Raw genomic sequence first — 17,979 nt, forward strand, 5'->3', positions numbered from 1 at the left:
AAAACTGCTTTTACCTGCCACCTCAAAAAAATAATAAATTCAAGCTGAAGCAAACAAGTCAATGAACTAGAATGATTTCAGAAGTGATCATGAAAAGAGTGGGTTAATTGAAAACTGAGCTTCACCTACAGAAGCAGGAGATATGATTCCATTATTTAAAAAACCCAGAAATTTATGGCTGTAAACCAATTTTCTATAAATGTAATATGGAAAACAAAAGAAAGGTTTATTATTTTAATGGCAGAAAAGCACCAAATAATTACCTGTAATGAGAGTTAGAAACGCAAAGAATCTTGTTTCTAAACATAACTGGATATGTTTTGAAGGCAATTTGATTTTTATAATCAACAGAACTGCAGAAAGCATTTATTTTCTCTGATCTCAGGTTTCTCTCTTCCTCTGGAATACTGGACATTATTATAAATACACATTATTGTATTCATGTATAATTTGTCCTCACGTATAAGTTGAGGGCAGTTTTTGGTGTCAAAATTATGGATTTTGATATGACTTCTGGATACGTCCATAGAGAGGGGAAAGCATGAATGCCACCTCAGGGCTCAGAAGCCTTTGGCCACCATAGCAATCTCTCCACCGAGGCATTATAAAATCCAGACGTGGTGCCACGACAGAGAAAATAGAGGGTTGGTGCTTCCTCTGAGCTGAGCTATGCTGTTGCCTTTTGCCATTCTACTCAGAAAGGGGTGTGGCTTCTTTTTTTAAATATAAACGTTAAGGAATAGGTCTGACATTGCCTGTTGGATAAGTTGACCCAGTTTTTGTGGGGTTGATTTTTTTACTAAGATTTCTAGACTTATACATGAGTATATAGCTAAAGGTAAAGGTTTCCCCTGACGTTAAGTCCAGCCATGTCTGACTCTGGGGGTTGGTGCTCATCTCCATTTCTAAGCCGAAGAGCCGGTGTTGTCCGTAGACATCTCCATGGAGCGCCATTACCTTCCCTCCAGAGCAGTACCTATTGATCTACTCACATTTCCATGTTTTCGAACTGCTAGGTTGGCAGAAGCTGGAGCTAATAGCGGGCGCTCACTCCGCTCCTGGGATTTGAACCTGCAACCTTTCAGTCTGCAAGTTCAGCAGCTCAGTGCTTTAACACACTTCGCCACTGGGGCTCATATATACATGAGTTTATATGGTACTCAAAATCTTAGAATCATCATCAGTGATATTTAACCTGTGTTGGACAAGGTGGATTTGTTCTAAAGGGTGGAGGAAATTAACTGGGAGATCATTGACATTGCTCTACTTCAGGCTTATTTGACAGCCAAATCTATATTAGTCTGTAGTTTATGCAGCATATCAAGTGTGGTTTAGTGGTTGCAATGCTGCACCAGGGCTCTGGGAAAACAGAGTTAAAATCTCCCACTCAGCCATGGAAACCCACTGGGTTACCTTGGACAAATCACATACTCACAGCCTCCTATCAAGGATGAACAAATCTGGCCAAGAAATCCCCGCAATAGGCCACCATTATTCAGAAATGATTTGAACCCACAGAGCAACAATAACAAGATGCATTGACATTCCAGTTTTCATCTTCAATACTTCCCATCATAGGGATTATTTTTTATTTTGTCAACTAACACTGCTAGAGATATTAGCTCATTTTGCAAACTGTTTCAGACTAAGAAGGAAATAAAAGAAATTCAAGAGAACAACAGTAGGCTAGTAGACTGGAGCATTATCATAATTAAACTATCTCTTGATAAATTGCAAATCCCTCCATCTGTCTGTTTTTGTTCTGAGCCTTCAAGCCAACTTTGGTTTGAAATAATCCTATCATAGAGGGGGTTTTTTTGCATTTGTTTTATTCTGAGGAAACTTGCTATTGCCTTCCTCTTAGGCCTAGAGTGTGTGACTTGATTAGAGATCCGGATTCTGGTTTCCCAGAGCCCTTGTCCAACACTCAGGCCACTATGCCATATTCATTCCATATCTCTCACTCGGATCAAAAACTCAGCAATGGTCTGAACCAGACTTCAAAAGTGAAGCAATAAATGATAGAATGAATTACACTTTTTCATTAAAATAGAAAAGAAAGGGGAGTATGGACTTTATTTAGTATGCTTTATAATTTTTATACCAAAATTTGCTAGTTGTTTTTATTTATACAGCATTTTAAAGACCTATTAACTGGCAGATTGATTAGTATAACTATACTGACAGGGCAATTCCAAAGATGGCGTAGAGCATGTTAGAGCGTGCAGTGTGACTCTTTCATGCTACACAAATTGAGCACTCTCATTCCACTTTAACTGCCATGGCAATTTGTAGTTGGATGAACATTTCAAATGTATTACAAAATGATAAAATTCCACACCATGGTAGTTAAATGGTATCAAAAATGATGTAACTGTCTAGCACAAACAAGATACATTTGTAATGTCACCGATGCCTATTCGGGCTTTTGCCAATTGGGGAAAAAAAGAGGATGGGGTGGCACTTTACAAAAAGGTGCTCAGCCCCTTTGTGTCTGTGCTACTCTTGCAGAAGAAATCTTTAAGATGTTTTTGGATTGAACAAACAATATAGGCTTCTGAAAAATTGATGTATTAATCAACATTTCAATTCTGTCCCCAGAAAGAGGAAATTGAACAAAAGAGGGAAATGTATTGGGTGGAAAATGAGAAGTGATATGTTGCAGGAAGAACATATAAAACAAGGGGATGAATTATTATGATAATGTATGGGACTGGGAAAAGGTAACAACAGGGTCTCTTGGAGTTCTTGCATTCATACAGTCATTGTAAGTCAACCCTGGCTTGACAGCACATAACAATATGTATAACAACAAATTTATCAGGAACAAGAAATATGTCCTGGGATCAGCATGCTAAATTGTTTAATGTTTCCTTTTTCTTCCTTTTACGGCTATTTTTTTTTCATGTCAGGAGTGACTTGAGAAACTGCAAGTCGCTTCTGGAGTGAGAGAATTGGCCGTCTGCAAGGACATTACCCAGGGGATGCCCGGATGTTTTGATGTTTTGACCATCCTTGTGGGAGGCTTCTCTCATGTCCCCGCATGGAGCTGGAGCTGATAGAGGGAGCTCATCCGCGCTCTCCCCGGGTGGGATTTGAACCTGGCAGCTTGCAGATCAGCAGCCCAACCTTCAAGTCACAAGGCTTTAACCCACTACTCCACCGGGGGCTCCTTTTAAGGCTAAAACTAAATAGCTCTTTGGGATTTCATTTGAAGGTCTAATAAAGATAAAGTTAAATATTAAAAAGGAGAAAAATAACAAAGACCAGAACTCCTATCTTCTTGTTGCTGATTTATTTTCTACTCCTGCACACTGACTTCATATTTCATAATTGCACAAAAGCCTGAAAGAAGGCAAACTGCACCTCCTTCAAAAACTTTCCTCTTTTATTTTATTTCCCCTATTTCTCTGAAGTCTCAATAATCTTAATTTACAAAAAGGTCTGAAGCTAAGTAAGGCTGCCTGGAGCAGGATTAGCACCATGAAGTCAATAGAGTTGTGCGTAAATGACGTAAAAAGAACAGGAATTACACACAGGAGGGAAGAATAGCCTCTATGATTTAGATGCCTGAAGATGCTATGGGAAAGCAAAATGCCAACTCGAAATGCCTGTGCACTGCTGAAAGTGAAGGTGAAAGGAAACAAAGTGAATGGTACAACATGGTTTGAATCTAGACCTGGTCCAAGATACCTTCCTCCTACCGAAGGCAACAGATAACACACACACCAACTCCATGCACAAGATAAACTGGACTGGCAGTTCAATTTTGCTTCCACACCAGCAATGGAACAATGTCCTTTAAGGCTCCCAATGGCAGTAAGCCACTTTGCTGTGTGTGTATGGGAGAGGTGTCAGTTGACGGAATGGCAACAACCAACCAACCAGATGCCCTCAGCATCTGCCACCTGAAATAGTTGCTTTATTCTTCCTAGTGGTAGGGCCGGTGAGAATGCATCATAATGAATGATATCAAAGGAATGAATTATAGGGGTTATTCTTGCATTCTTAAAGGAGGGAGGGGGAAAATGAAGCTTTAGCTCTCTTAAATCTCTCTCTGCTATCCTTTTGATAGGCAAAAGCAGCATAGCAGGAGCTTCAGTTAAGAGTTCAAAAGGATTTTTATGACCCAACACAGGAATAGGGAGCTGAAAAGAGGGAGCTTGTCAAAGTTGCAAAGACACGGAAACACAGGATTTGCATGCTTACTATGTTCTCCTGAATGTTTTGAATATCTTGTTTCCTATACCTCCTCAGTCCCAAAATATTAGTGGTGGCAGAAAAGAATACATTCTGCCCATCTTGGCTCCTCTCTCCATGATGACATCATCCTTTTATTGACAAACAGGCTGGGGGGATTGCTATCACACGTTAAATTGGGGATTTTTACACATATCTATGTGGGGAATTGAGGAATAAGTCGCTTACCAATCAACTCAGGAATTGTAGGAAAAACCCACATCTTAGAAACAGGAAGATACCTCTGCTCCACATTTGAAGCTTGTGTTGCGTGAAGAAACTGTGATAGTTTCTTAAGTGTGTAGAATGCTCATTTAATTGTGTCTGATGAAGTCAACTGTTCATTAAGAGTATCGATAACAACATGTTATGTGCTATAATCCTGGGGTAGGGTTGGACAGTTTTCCAAAATATGATATATAGTTTATTATTGTTAGAAGGTTTAAAACCACCAATTTTATAAAGCTACAGTCCATGCAGGAGGCAGTATTCAAATGTCTGAAGATAGTCGAAGTTTAGTAGTGGGCACTATACAATATACTAGTAACGGACACTATATAGTAATGAGTCTGCAAGGTCTGAGTACATGACTTGGGGACCTCTTATTCATAGGGTTACCATAAGTCAAAGTTCACTTTATGACAGTGAACAACACTTACTTAAGTCACACTATCATTTTCTCAAAGCAGCTGCTTGCTATAGAGCTGTATTCACACTTGCTATTGTCAACCATGGACAGTCACAGCTTCTTTCACAGCATTTTCTTTAGAAAACTAAAGATCCTAGTAGACTCTGATTTTTCTATTTATATTATGGAAACTAGATTAGGAATACAGTGCATTTCAAGTGTTTGTCTAATCCAGGAGTAGTAGACTCAAGACTACCCGAAACTACGGTCCCATCGACACTGTCATAGAATCATAGAATCATAGAATAGTAGAGTTGGAAGAGACCTCATGGGCCATCTAGTCCAACCCCCCGCTAAGAAGCAGGAAATCGCATTCAGTCATATAATGCTTACTTCTGTACTTCCTATCATACCTCTCTGCTGGTTTATATGGCTATTTGAACAACACTATTTCCCATGATGGCCATTCATATGCAGTGCATGATGCATCTGGCATTATTTTCCCTCCTCAATTTTCTTCAGCCTTCATTATCTCAGATTTCCTTATGGAATAGTCTTTATCTCTTTACTTTTGGGCTGCATATAGAATGCAACTAACAGGCAATTCAAGAGAATGGAAAGAAAAAGTGGAAAAAGAAGAAGAGAGAAGATGATAAGGAAGATGAGGAAAAGTAATATAAATATATCAAACTTTTAAGAGTGTGAAGTCAAATTGTTGCATTAGTCTAATGTATAACAGAATTAACAGGGGCTTAACAATTTTGTGACAAAGCAGTAGGAATGGTTGCCAACAAGAGAAGACAATGAACTAGTATTTTCTAAGAGTAGCATTAGTTCTACAATTAGTTGAAAACTCCCCTAACTTTTTTTTAAAAGAGAAACCTTCAAAACAAGATATGTTTATGTCTGCGTAAACGTGAGAGATCTACCTTCTTCTCCTTATGTTTTAAAATGTTTGAAGTTGTTTTAACACAATTTAAGTTTTCAAAGCATTTTGTTTTAATGAGATAGCTTATTTATTTTAACTGCTCTTCAACATTGAAATTTAAGGTTTTAGCTGTACTGTATTTCGTTTTAGTGACATAGGTACCCCAGGTCATTCACTGGGAGAAAGGTAGGGTATAAAATAAGTAAATAAGTAAATAAATATCTCTACATTTGAGTTCAGTTAAAAAGGTATTCTTTCCATCAATGAAGTGGGAAGAGTATTACTTGCTAAACTTGTCAGCCCTTCTCAAGTGGCCAAGACAAGGAAGGGTTTCATGTCTGTGGGATTAGTTCAGAGGTTCTCAAACTGTGCTCTGTGGAGCCCTTGGGGTTCGGCAAGTGATAGTGAGGGGCTCTGCATCACCATGCTGCTTCCCACCTCCTCCTCTTTCTTCCTCCTCCTCCTCCTCCTCCTCCTCCTCCTCCTCCTCCTCCTCCTCCTCCTCCTCCTCCTCCTCCTCCTCCTCCTCCAGAAATGCTGGATAACATTTTTCTTCATTTTCAATATTGTATTCTTTATTTGCACTGCAAATGAGATATGTGCACTGTGCGTAGGAATTTGTTCAAACAAATACTCTCCAAATACTCTCTCAAATTTTTAAAAACAATGTGGCCCCTGTATCCAAAAGTTTGCCCATGCCTGATTTTATACACACACACACACATATTTTGTAGCTACACAAGAAACTTTTGCTTCAAAAAGGGCTACACAGCTGAAAAGGTTTAAGAACCCCTGGATTAGATCAAAGCAAACAACAACAACAGAACCTACTGAAGCCTGGTGCAAAAGGAATCTCCTTAGAAATAAAGACTTCTGGGTCAAGGAAATTGCTTTGAATATCAGAAAGGAATCAAGATCATCAACCTTATAAATTCATTCCTGGTTGTGTCAAACCTTCCCCATTTCAGCAGCATATTTAGAGTGAGACAAGTATGTTTGCCATTTTGTTGCTACTGTTCTTAAACAACTGGGAGCCATAAATTGTTGGCCTCTGCAAACCAGCCAGAGATCCATCGCCACTACATTCATTTCTATATAAATTCACAACACTATCCACAGGGAAAAAACCCACTCAGTTTTAATTATTGTTGTTGAACATAAAAAGCTTACAAACATTTCTTCCATGCACTCTAATGTACTAGTTGCAAAATGCTGTGGGATTTGACAGTCATTTAGTAGCAAGATCTAAACTCACCGGTTCTTTGTGCCAATTTTTCATATCATACTCTTCCTAGCTTTCAATGTGTTTTCAAACTGTTGCTTCCACTTCTTGCTGCTCCAGAATGCAATCCCGCAATATGCACACTGGGATTAGCACAGTGACTAAGTTCAAACAACTATGTTTACAAATTGCTTTTCCTGCACAACCACACAATCTCATAATCTCCATAAATGCATCAGTCTGCCTGTGTTCCACTGCAAGAACCTCCAGTTGTTCCCAGGGTTCATATTATTGGAATTTGGAAAATGGCTATTAAACTGCAAGCAATAACTACAAATATACTCTTCCTCAATGAATAAGGATTTCTCAGAGAATGTATGCATGTGCTATGGGGAAAAGGATTGCAGAGAAATTAAGGGATACTTTTATACTCAAAATATAGTGACAGATGCAAGGTCTGCATTTGTGCTGCTGGCTGAAGAAGGACTTACACATCTTGAAACTTTTTCTAACTCTAGGTTCTTTGCATTACAAACAGCATCCCCCTACAAGAAAAAAACAGCTCACACGGAAAAGGACTGCTGCTGATCTGCTGCATTACATACAACATGTCTACCCACTGCCCCAACACCATGGTGACAGGTCATATACAAGAAGTCAAAACAGATTTCCTTGTTTCCCATTCATATAAAGGCATTAAGTCAGCTGTGAAGAACAGAAAGAGGCATTACCTGCTTAGAGACGAGAGTAAAGGAAAGCCAAGTGGTGGTAATAGAAGGAGTAGCACTATCTGGTGAAATAGTTGTGGTTGGGCTTCCTTCAAAGTTCTGTTTCACTTGCAGCATGCTGTTGAATGTGAAACAGACAGAATAAAATGCTTAGGGCTGTTAGAGCGAGTGGTAGCTCCTTCCCCTTTTCTCTCTTTCTCTTCCTCTCTCACTCGTTCACTCCTTCCTCTCCTCCCACTTCCCTCAAACAGATCAAAGCAACCAGTGAGTTCGACTGATTGTAATGTGAATCAGGGAAGCAGTCGGCAGGATTAGATTCACCCCCACTCTCAAGGACAGCGCTGCAACCCACCAGAGTTAGAATTTATCCATAGGAAGTGCAATGCCCACAAAGAAAATCACACTTTAAATGTCCAGTTAGCAACACCATTGCAAACCACAAGTACTATGTGAGGGCTGAAGAGCCAAATGAAGGGCCACCCATTGACACCCTACAAAGTGTGTCAGGAATAAAAAGATAGCAAGAGGGTGATATCTATGAGAACAGGATTCATAACGGTTTGCCATCTTTATAGTACACCAGGTTTGGAATTATTGGGGTGGTGAAAATAGCATAAACTAAAAACTTAGCATATATAACACTAGCTATGCCTGGCCACGCTTTGCTGTGGTGAAGTATGGTGGTATGGGAAATAAAGTATTGAGGAATTGTTGGTAGTTAAGGTAAAGGGTAAAGCTTTTCCCCTGACATTAAGCTGAGTCGTGTCTGACTTTGGTGGTTGGTACTCATTTCCATTTCTAAGCCGAAGAGCCGGCGTTGTCCGTAGACTCCTCCAAGGTCATGTGGCATGACTGCATGGAGCGCCATTACCTTCCCACCGAAGCAGTACCTATTCATCTACCCTCATTTGCATGTTTTTGAACTTTAGGGTTGGCAGAAGCTGGGGCTTACAGTGGGGGCTCTGTCTGATCCCCCAATTCAAACCTGAATGAATGTTGTAATTAGGGAAAATGATTAGCATGTAATGGCCTTGCAACTTTAAAGCCTGGCTGTTTCCTCCCTGAGTGAATTTTTTGTTGAGAGGTGTTAGCTGGCCCTGATTGTTTCGTGTCTGGAATTCCCTTGTTTTCAAATATCGTTGTTTGCGATATTTTATGTGCTTCTACTGTCTGTGGCCCTCAGAAAACAGAGGATTTGCCAGACTTTGGTGATGGGAAGACTTTGTTGGGAGGTGTTAGCTGGCCCTGATTGTTTCCTGTGTGGAATTCCCCTGTTTTCAGAGTATTGTTCTTTATTTAGTGTTCTTATTTTAGAGATTGTATTGTTCTGTTTTATTATACCACAGTAATTTTTATATATTCTGATTTTAGTGTTTTTGAATACTTGGAGCCAGATTGTATTCATTTTCACGGTTCACAGAAACACAACAACAACAACAACAACAACAATAATAATAATAATAATAATTACCAATGACTTTGGTAATACACACTGCTTCACTCCATTGTCAGCTTCCTTTCTGGAAGAATTCTTTCTTGGGAGGTGTTAGCTGGCCCTGATTGTTTCCTTTGTGGAATTCCCAATTTCCCTGCTTTCAGAGTGTTGCTCTTTATTTACTGTCCTGGTTTTAGAGATTATATTGTTGTGTATTATTCTACCACAGTAATTATTTCGTATTATAGTAGAATCTCACTCATCCAACATTCACTTATCCAATGTTCTGGATTATCCAAAACAGTATGCCTTTTAGTAGTCAATGTTTTTGTAGTCAGTGTTTTAAATTCATTGTGATATTTTGGTGGTAAATTTGTAAATACAGTAATTACTACATAGCATTACTGCACATGGAACTACTTTTTATGTCAAATTTGTTGTATAACATGATGTTTTGATGCTTAATTTGTATAATGATGACCTAATTTGATGTTTAATCGGCTTTTCCTGAATCCCTTCTTATTATCCAAAATATTCACTTATCCAATGTTCTGCCGGCCTGTTATGTTGGATAAGTGATACTGTACTGTATATTTATAATCTTATATTATCTGCTTAGAACTGGATTATATGAGGCCTCTTCTACCCAGCTGTATAAAATGCACACTGAAGTGGATTATATGGCAGTGTGGAGTCAATATAATCCAGTTCAAAGTAGATAATATAAGATTATAAATGGGTTATATAGCTCTGTGGAAGAGCCTTAAGTCTACACTGCCATATAATCTAGTTAAAATCTGATAATCTGTATTTTATAGGCAGTGTGGAAGAGGCCTAGCTCTGCCTGTCCCCTGAGTGGGTTGCTAGGAGACCAAGTGGGCAGAGCTTAGCCTTCTAAATGACAGCAATTGGATAAAAGCAATTATTCCTCTCCCTCTAATTAGGACTTTATTTTTCTTTTCTTTTTGTTGTATCAACCTAGAGGCGTGGATGATGGGTTGTGTTGTCAAATTTCGAGGTTGGGGGGCCTGTAGTTTTGTTGTTTTGTCGGTCGTCAGGATTCCATCACTCTTTTATATATATAGATGGTGGGCTAAGTGAATGAGTTCTCAAAAACCACTGCCTAAGGTCGAAAAACAACTTTCATTGTTTTTGGAAATGAAAAGTCTGACTTAATGCTATATCATATTTCCTCTTCATTGGTCCTACAGTGAATCGTTTTTGTTTTTTGTTTTTTTTGTTTTGTTTGCTAGAAATGGGCCTGACTATGGAAATTAAGTTACAAGCTATAAGTTAACATCAGTGCAGCAGCAAGGAAAGATACCTGGACATGTGGCTGCAGAGGCAAAGCATAAGGTGGGTGCCCTTCAATATCCCACCTACAGAAGTTAACTGGAACATCAGTGGGATGGCATCCTCTCTAATACTTGAGGTGATGAGATAATTTTGGATAGCAGTCATGTAACCCTTTTTGGTCATGTAACCCTTCAGAAGACTTATTTTCCCTGCTGAACTTTAACTATGTCCATAAGCATTGTGAACCCACAAAGTTTATTCCATCTATCCTGTTTCCTGGGTGCTTTGTATAGCATAGTAGATCTGGAAATAAAGAGAACACATTTAAAATATAACCATGTTAATCAATATGAGATTGCCCTGAATTGAACTAAATGAAGAGAGCAATGATACACTAGTACAGTATTTGTAAGACAAAGGCCCCTTCCACACAGCTGTATAAAATCCAAATTGAACGGGATTATATGGCAGTGTGGACTCAGATAATCCAGTTTGAAGCAGATATCATGGATTATCTGCCTTGATATTCTGGGTTATATGGCTGTGTGGAAGGGCCCAAAATGTTGCTAGAAAAGCCTAGAACATTCAAGCATATGTGCAAGGAACTTTCTTGGAAATTCTATATGCTTTCCCTGGAAATGCTGTGTGTGTCTGAGTAGCTGGGCTGTGATGAAACAACTTCCATTGTTGAACAGGTGTTTGGAAATAACCTGCACTTCCCCTTAAATTTGATTTTAAAGATTTTTTGTGGAAATCTTATGATGCATTTGTGGAATCCTAGGATTTTGCAGAACACAGATTGGGAACTGCTGATTTAGAGGATACAAAATAGGACATTTGGCTCAAAGAACTGTCATCCAAATGAGAGGAAGATTTAGAAAGTTCAGAAGGAACTGCTAGGCATAGGTTACAGTGTAAAGCCCTTAATAACATATCTAATGCATGTTATAGCCTAATGCCTTTAGGCCCTACCCAATAAGGCTGCCCTTTGGATCATACTGGACAATGATGCTTTCCCTAGCAAGGCCTTTGTGAGCTCTGATGTGCTTCTGTGTTCTTGGTCCTTACTTGCTTTTTAGTTGTGCCTCTTAGTTCCAACTGGGCAATATGAATCTCTCACAAAATAGACTCTCAGTAGATGCCAGACATGGTTTGTTAATAAGGTTGTTAGATCTTATTATCTTGTCCCAATAGTGGCTGCCCTGATTCAGCTAAAACAGACAGAGAGGAAGCAATTAGAATTCAGAGATAGCTGAAGCAAGGGCAATACATCAACAGGTCTCAGAAAGTGTCCTTGCTAATCTATTTGCTAAAAGCATAGTCAAGGCTAGTCTGGGAAATAAACAATGGCATCAGCAACCCAGGATCTAGGAATCTAGCAAGGCCCCAAGGCAATTCAGGGGTCATAATCAAAGAAGTAATGAAACAAGAACACCAGCCAGAAAGCAGACCACATGCTTCCAGCAATGGACACCAGACAGAGTTGACTCTTACATGGGCTGCAACAAGCTGCTCCTAATCAGGAGCCACAGGTCATGCTGCCTAGAAAGGAGCCTCATTGGCTGTCGCTTCTGCTCTGCTCTCTCCTCTCCTCCACTCACTGGATCTGTGGACTTGGGGGCTGTGCTGCTTCTTCAGCCAATTCCTCTGATAGGCCAATGGCCAGTGAGACCTGGTTTTGTGCTTCCTGAGGCTTCCCTTTAAAAGAAAGAGTTTCATATTATAAATCTGACTCCTGGCTCATGTCATTGGCCAGTGGGCACCACGTCATTAGAATCCATTCCGTGGTTTAGTCCAGAATTTAAAGGAATTACCCAAAGTACTGATCCTATTTTGAAGATAGGTTTCAACACCTTGGATAGCTCCTTTAAAGTCTGAACCAAGTTGGAAGAATGATGATTCAAAATGAATGAGTTAGCAGAAGTGGATTAAAGAAAAATAATTAGAAACTTGATTGTAAACCCTCGATAGAATTTTTGAGGAAAAAAGAAAATGATCCAATACCTGTTGGTTTTGAGAATTAATATGAGCGAGACATCAGAAAAAGTATAAGATGTAGTTTGTTAGAGAGTTGGGTAAGATTACCATTTTTCTTAGCTAGGGACCTTCCACACTCTCCAACTATAGCACTACGATTCCAATTTAACGGTGGTGAATCTGTCTTATGAAAGCCTGGGATTGGCCATTTAGGAAGGAGAATTTTCAAAACAGAGAGTTTTTCTAGTGCTGCTTCAAATTATGAACTCTGGGATTACATAGGATGTAAACATGGTAATTAAAATGGAATCATTTGCATAGCATGAACAAGCTCAAGGTGATAAATTCTATTTGCAGAACTTCATATTGCCTTCATTTGGGAGGTTGGCTGCTTAGAATCAATATCAAACTCTTCTAAATGAAAAGGACGTATTTATTCAGGCTTCCAGGAATGACATTTTCATCACTGGATTAATTTTTAAATTTAATTTTGAATGATAGTCTAGGGCGGTCTGGAAGTTGCAAAATTGACAGTACCAAATACAGACTGTGGCTTGCTTGCGTGTTATCCACAATCAAGGAAAAAGAAATCACAAAAGATAGAAAAGGGGAATAACACCAGGCAGCATCATTAGGGCTGGTGTCACTTGATGTGCTAACTCATGGTATTACTGCTCGGGGAATTCTTCCTATATGAGAATATAGGCAAAATGCCAGAAAATTTGACAAAATTAGCAACAATGAAAAACAACACAATGAAAACAACATGCTTGTAATTGATGCAGACAAAGCCATGTCATTTGAAGCATCACTGTAATTGGGTAATAATGAAAGTTCTGACCAGAGTACATGTGCCTTAGAATGTTCAAAAACGATTTAGCATAAAGTTTTAGCTTTGTTGGTATATTAAATGTATGTATAAACTGGTTATATCTAATTACACAGATATTTTCATAAAAATAATACATTTCTGCTGAAATACTGCAGAAATGTAGATACCACCTCTGAATGTATCACCCACCACTGCATACACACACACACACTCCCTTAGTGATTCTATCACCTCCTATAAATATATAATCATATGCAAGAGTGTTGCTGCTGCTCAGAGGCTGTTTGCAAGTTGATTGGCCAACCTAGTTCAGGGATTTGCTCTCTATCTAATTTATCTCTATTCTCTAGCAGAAAGACCAAAGAAGACTGGAGAGGCATCCAAGGCTGTTATCTTGCTGCTGTTCGGGCAAAAGCACTAACAGTCATTTGGGTTTTTTTTTCCTAAAGTAAGTACTCTCTACAGACCTTGTAGTAGCTAAATTAAAAAGTTTGAAGACTAATGATATAGACCCTTGATAAGATGAAGTGAGCAGAGATTTAACTTATTTGGTAAGAAGAGAAGAGATTAAAGCTGAACTTAAAACAAGACACGAAGTGGGGCAAAGGGGAGAAGAAAGGTGAAAGGAGAAAGAAATCAGCAGGATCTGAATATAAAAAACAACCAAAAGATAAAAAGCTAGCTGAAAACTAAAATGATTAACAATCCAAGTATCAATGATTTTGGTGGAACAAATGGACAAAATACTGAAATTTAGTAAGCAGAAATTATACCAACATGCAAATAAACCAGGGAATTGGCTTGCAAACAATTTTTTAAAAAACAACAACATCAAAATAAACATATAATCTCATTGAAACATGGAAAGAAAGAAATTAAGACAAAACAATCTTTTAAAGATTTTTATCAGGATCTATACAAAATTTAAAAGGGCCCAACAGTAGCATACAGTAGCATATTGTTGTAGAATACATAAAAAAATCAAAAGCTACTAACCCTATCTGAAGCAGACCAGGAATGATTAGATGGATCGATTACAATACAGGAAATTGATGAGGCTATGGAAAGAGAGACATGGAAAGAGGCTAGTATTATTTTAATTCCCAAAGAAAATCAAGACAAATAATTGGTTCAAAATTACAGACCTTAGGATGCTTTTAATGCTTTGTCTTAGTGTTTAAATGTTGTACTCATATATTCTTGTGTTTAATGGTTTTAATGATTTTAATTTATAGTTATATGTCAGTGTTTAGTTATTATGATTTTTTATTATATGTATGTTGGCATTGGATATGTTTTAAACTGTCTTGAGTCCCCCCAGGGGTGAGAAAGGCAGTATATAAATATACTAAATAGATAAATAAATAAGGTTAATTCAGATGTTTAGGATGTTCTTGGTGTGAGCTATTCTTGAAATCAGTGTGACTGAAGTGTTTTTTTTCCCCTTCCTCTTCTGGGCAGAATAGTGCCCTGGAATACTTCACACACATATCTTGTTGTCTCATTCATGGGTTTATATATCTGGAACTGTCAAGATAGTTTCAGTAGTATATTTAATTTGATGTAACTAGAACACACAAATAAAAGTTTTAAAAAGACATATGAGCATGATGTTAAATGCTGTGGCTTGTTTCCAGTAAGTCCCTCTTGCCAATGCAGTAACAACTTTGGGTGGAATGTGGAGTGGCTGCAAGTGTGTGTGATACACAGCAAGCTGTGATATCAGGCCTGCTTTTTGCACCTCTTTACTGGCATGCAATTTTTCAGACTTCAGCTAGAATTTAACACTCTCTTGTGTGGCCTCTGTGTATAGAATATGTAGGCATCTGCCATTTTGTATATGCCTCAGGCTGTAAAATGTTGATCTGGCTCTATAGAAAATTTTAAAAACCAGTCTATCCTGGACACCACTGGAAATCACTGTGACATTTAAGGAAATTGCCTTCTTGTGAGTTTTAAAAATGATGGCTGTAATTTGCAATTACAGTTGCAAATTTTGTATTCACAAAAGACTAAGCATTCACAATGGTGACACTATTACCTTAACTGTAAAAGTCCTCCAACCTGTAATAAAATCACTATAATGTAATTTCCTCATAGTCATAATCCATACAATATGCCTTAACAATTTAGCCAAAACAAAAGCACTAAGGGATTTTAAATTACGTATGTACTACACTTATATGGCTTCCCAGCCACAAATATTTTCTGAGTGGCTTTCAGGGGAAAAACAAGCATCTAAAATGTTGAAAATGGCAATTAAAACAACATAAAACATGTAGCATAAAACTCCTGATAGGAGTGGAATAAATGATACAGAAGCTCAGCTGACAAATCACGTACAGACACTGAGAACTCAAAGTTTCTTTGAAACGCAGTTTCCCCATCCAAGTCCCCAGTAAACAGAGGAATTACTTTCTAGAAACATTTTTTTCAAATATAGCTTGGATTGCCCTTTAAAAACCATGAAAGGCATTAATTAATGAATTGACACACAATCAAGATTTGTTTATGACTTAATTCCTCCACGTTTGGCTGTTAAAGACAATTCTATCATAACTAAAACATTGGTGGAAAGACAAATGTCATTGTACCACTTCTACAAACACTTCAAGTCCTTATGGCTCCTCTGACTGCTCTATAATAAGATTGTGCAGATTTCCCAAATATAACTGGGGAAGGGCCAGTACAGGATGAAACCTCCCTTTTCCTCTCTTTCTTAGCGACATCTTTTTCTGAATTATCTTGACACAGAAATACAAGAGAGTCTCTGGCACCATGCATGAGAAATTCTTTATCTAAAGAATGGGCCATAGTTCTACAAACACTTGTGGCAATAACGCTCCTTGCACTGTAAAGGAATGAAATCAAAGCTTAGATATCGCTGTCCTGCCAACAACACTTACATTAAAATATTTTACCAGTGTAGAAAATCTCTTCACTTCCCCATGTGTGTTTCTGTGTGCATGTATGTGTCTCTCTGTATATGAAAAGGCAGACAGATCTATATATAGATAGATGCACGGAAATGTTACTATTTTAACTACAACTTCCATAATCCTTAGTTTGGATGGTCAGTAATCATGCTGACCAAAGGACTTTGGGAGTCATCCTCCAATTCTCACTCAGTCATTGAAACCTACTGGCTGAATTTGAGCAAGTCTCACATGCTTAGCCTCAGAGAAGGGTAATGGCAAACCTCCTCTGAATAAATCTAGTCATGAACCTTATAATAAGTGCATTTCGTATCACCAGAAGTCAGAAATGGCCTGAATAAACATCCAAGAAGGAGTTTTTTCAGGCTGTGATATATATCTAATGCTGGCATTTGCATGCAACAACTCTAGTTGGTGTTGTCTGGATCCTTGGACCAGACAACATCCTAAATTGAACAAATCAGGCTTCTCTAGCATTTACTGTATACTAAGGAGGAGGAACAAAACAGAAGCACCAGGGCAGCCTTCCATCACATTATATCAGGTGCTGCCAGGATTTTGCCTTATCGTTGTTTGTCTGACCTCACTAGTGATCCTTCTTCACATGACTATGCAATCATTTTCTGTGGGAGGAGCTAAGGGCTTATTATTGTGTTTTGGATATACTAAGTCTAACCTAAACTAATCAGTAGCCTCTAACATGGGCTGAGAATAGTAGAATGCGCCTCCTTCATGACAGTAAATTACCACCATCATTGAATAGCAGCCAATGGAAGCGTGGTTATAACCCTGATGTGATTTTTGTAAATGAAAGCATAATCCACCAATGCATTAAAAAGGTATTAAACCAGATACCTAATACTCAACACAGAACAATATGCTGCGTAGCATATGTAGCTGTAAGGTCAAAAAGTGTCCCATTCCACAGAAGATATAACTTCAATAAAGCTAACTGGACATAGTTTACAGAGACCTTGGAAGCAGCTATTTCTGATATAGAACTTTCTATAGAAGGCTATGATCTGTTTGTAGATGCTGTGAAAAGATCCTCGAGGCTCTCAATCCTTAGAAGCTGCTGCACAAGCTACCTACCAGGCCTAAATGAAGAATCGCTAAGTCAGCTACAGGAATATCTCAGACTATCTCAAGAGAATCCATATAGTGATGAGAATCTAGCAGCAGGCCAAAAACTATCTATAGCCCTAGCTAATGCTAAGAAAGACCGCTGGATAGAGCTGCTTGAGAACCTTGACATGTCCAAGAGTAGCCGAAAAGCCTGGCAACTGCTGAGACGCCGGAATAGTGACCCTCTGGTCAACTATGGACACGCAAACGTAACACCAGACCAGATAGCCCACCAGCTAATTCAGAATGGGAAAACCAACTGCAGGAATAAAGATGAAAATCAACAGGGTGCCAGAACTTGAAATCCACCAGTTGTCATCATGAAAGATGTTCATGAAAGAACTCAGAGAAACTATCAAGCAATGTAAAACTGGTAAAGCACCTGGCCTAGATGACTTAATGATGGAGCAAATCAAACACTTGGGGCCCAAAGCTGAAAACTGGCTTTTGAAATTCTACAATCAATGCTTGGCACACAAACAGATTCCCAGAGTATGGAGGAAAACTAAGATCATTGCCATTTTAAAACCTGGTAAAGATGCCTCCAATGCCAGGAACTACCAACCAATCTCTCTCTTATGTCATCTATATAAAGTATATGAGAGGATGCTATTAAATCGATTAAGACCTGTC

General features: G+C 38.6%; 1 protein-coding gene across 10 annotated transcripts in view; it reads right to left on the minus strand.

Annotated features, from left to right (window-relative positions):
* Positions 1–17,979, minus strand: part of hrh2 (histamine receptor H2) — a 72,060-nt gene that overhangs the window by 18,659 nt on the left and 35,422 nt on the right. For 3 of the 10 annotated variants that reach the window (XM_062970220.1, XM_016997362.2, XM_016997360.2), the window contains 5 exons: positions 14,282–14,343; positions 11,971–12,174; positions 11,545–11,687; positions 10,505–10,779; positions 7,749–7,863 (listed from right to left, as the gene is read on the minus strand). In XM_062970220.1, the coding sequence (XP_062826290.1) occupies positions 7,749–7,863; positions 10,505–10,659 (270 nt within the window). In that variant the 5' untranslated portion in view covers positions 10,660–10,779; positions 11,545–11,687; positions 11,971–12,174; positions 14,282–14,343. Of the gene's footprint in view, positions 1–7,748; positions 8,164–9,216; positions 10,482–10,504; positions 10,780–11,544; positions 11,688–11,970; positions 12,175–14,281; positions 14,344–17,979 lie in introns of those variants that run through there. The other 7 variants (XM_062970221.1, XM_016997361.2, XM_016997366.2 and 4 more) reach the window with 4 other exon arrangements.

This window comes from Anolis carolinensis, chromosome 2 (assembly GCF_035594765.1).
Source record: "Anolis carolinensis isolate JA03-04 chromosome 2, rAnoCar3.1.pri, whole genome shotgun sequence".
Classification (NCBI taxonomy): Eukaryota; Metazoa; Chordata; class Lepidosauria; order Squamata; family Dactyloidae; genus Anolis; species Anolis carolinensis.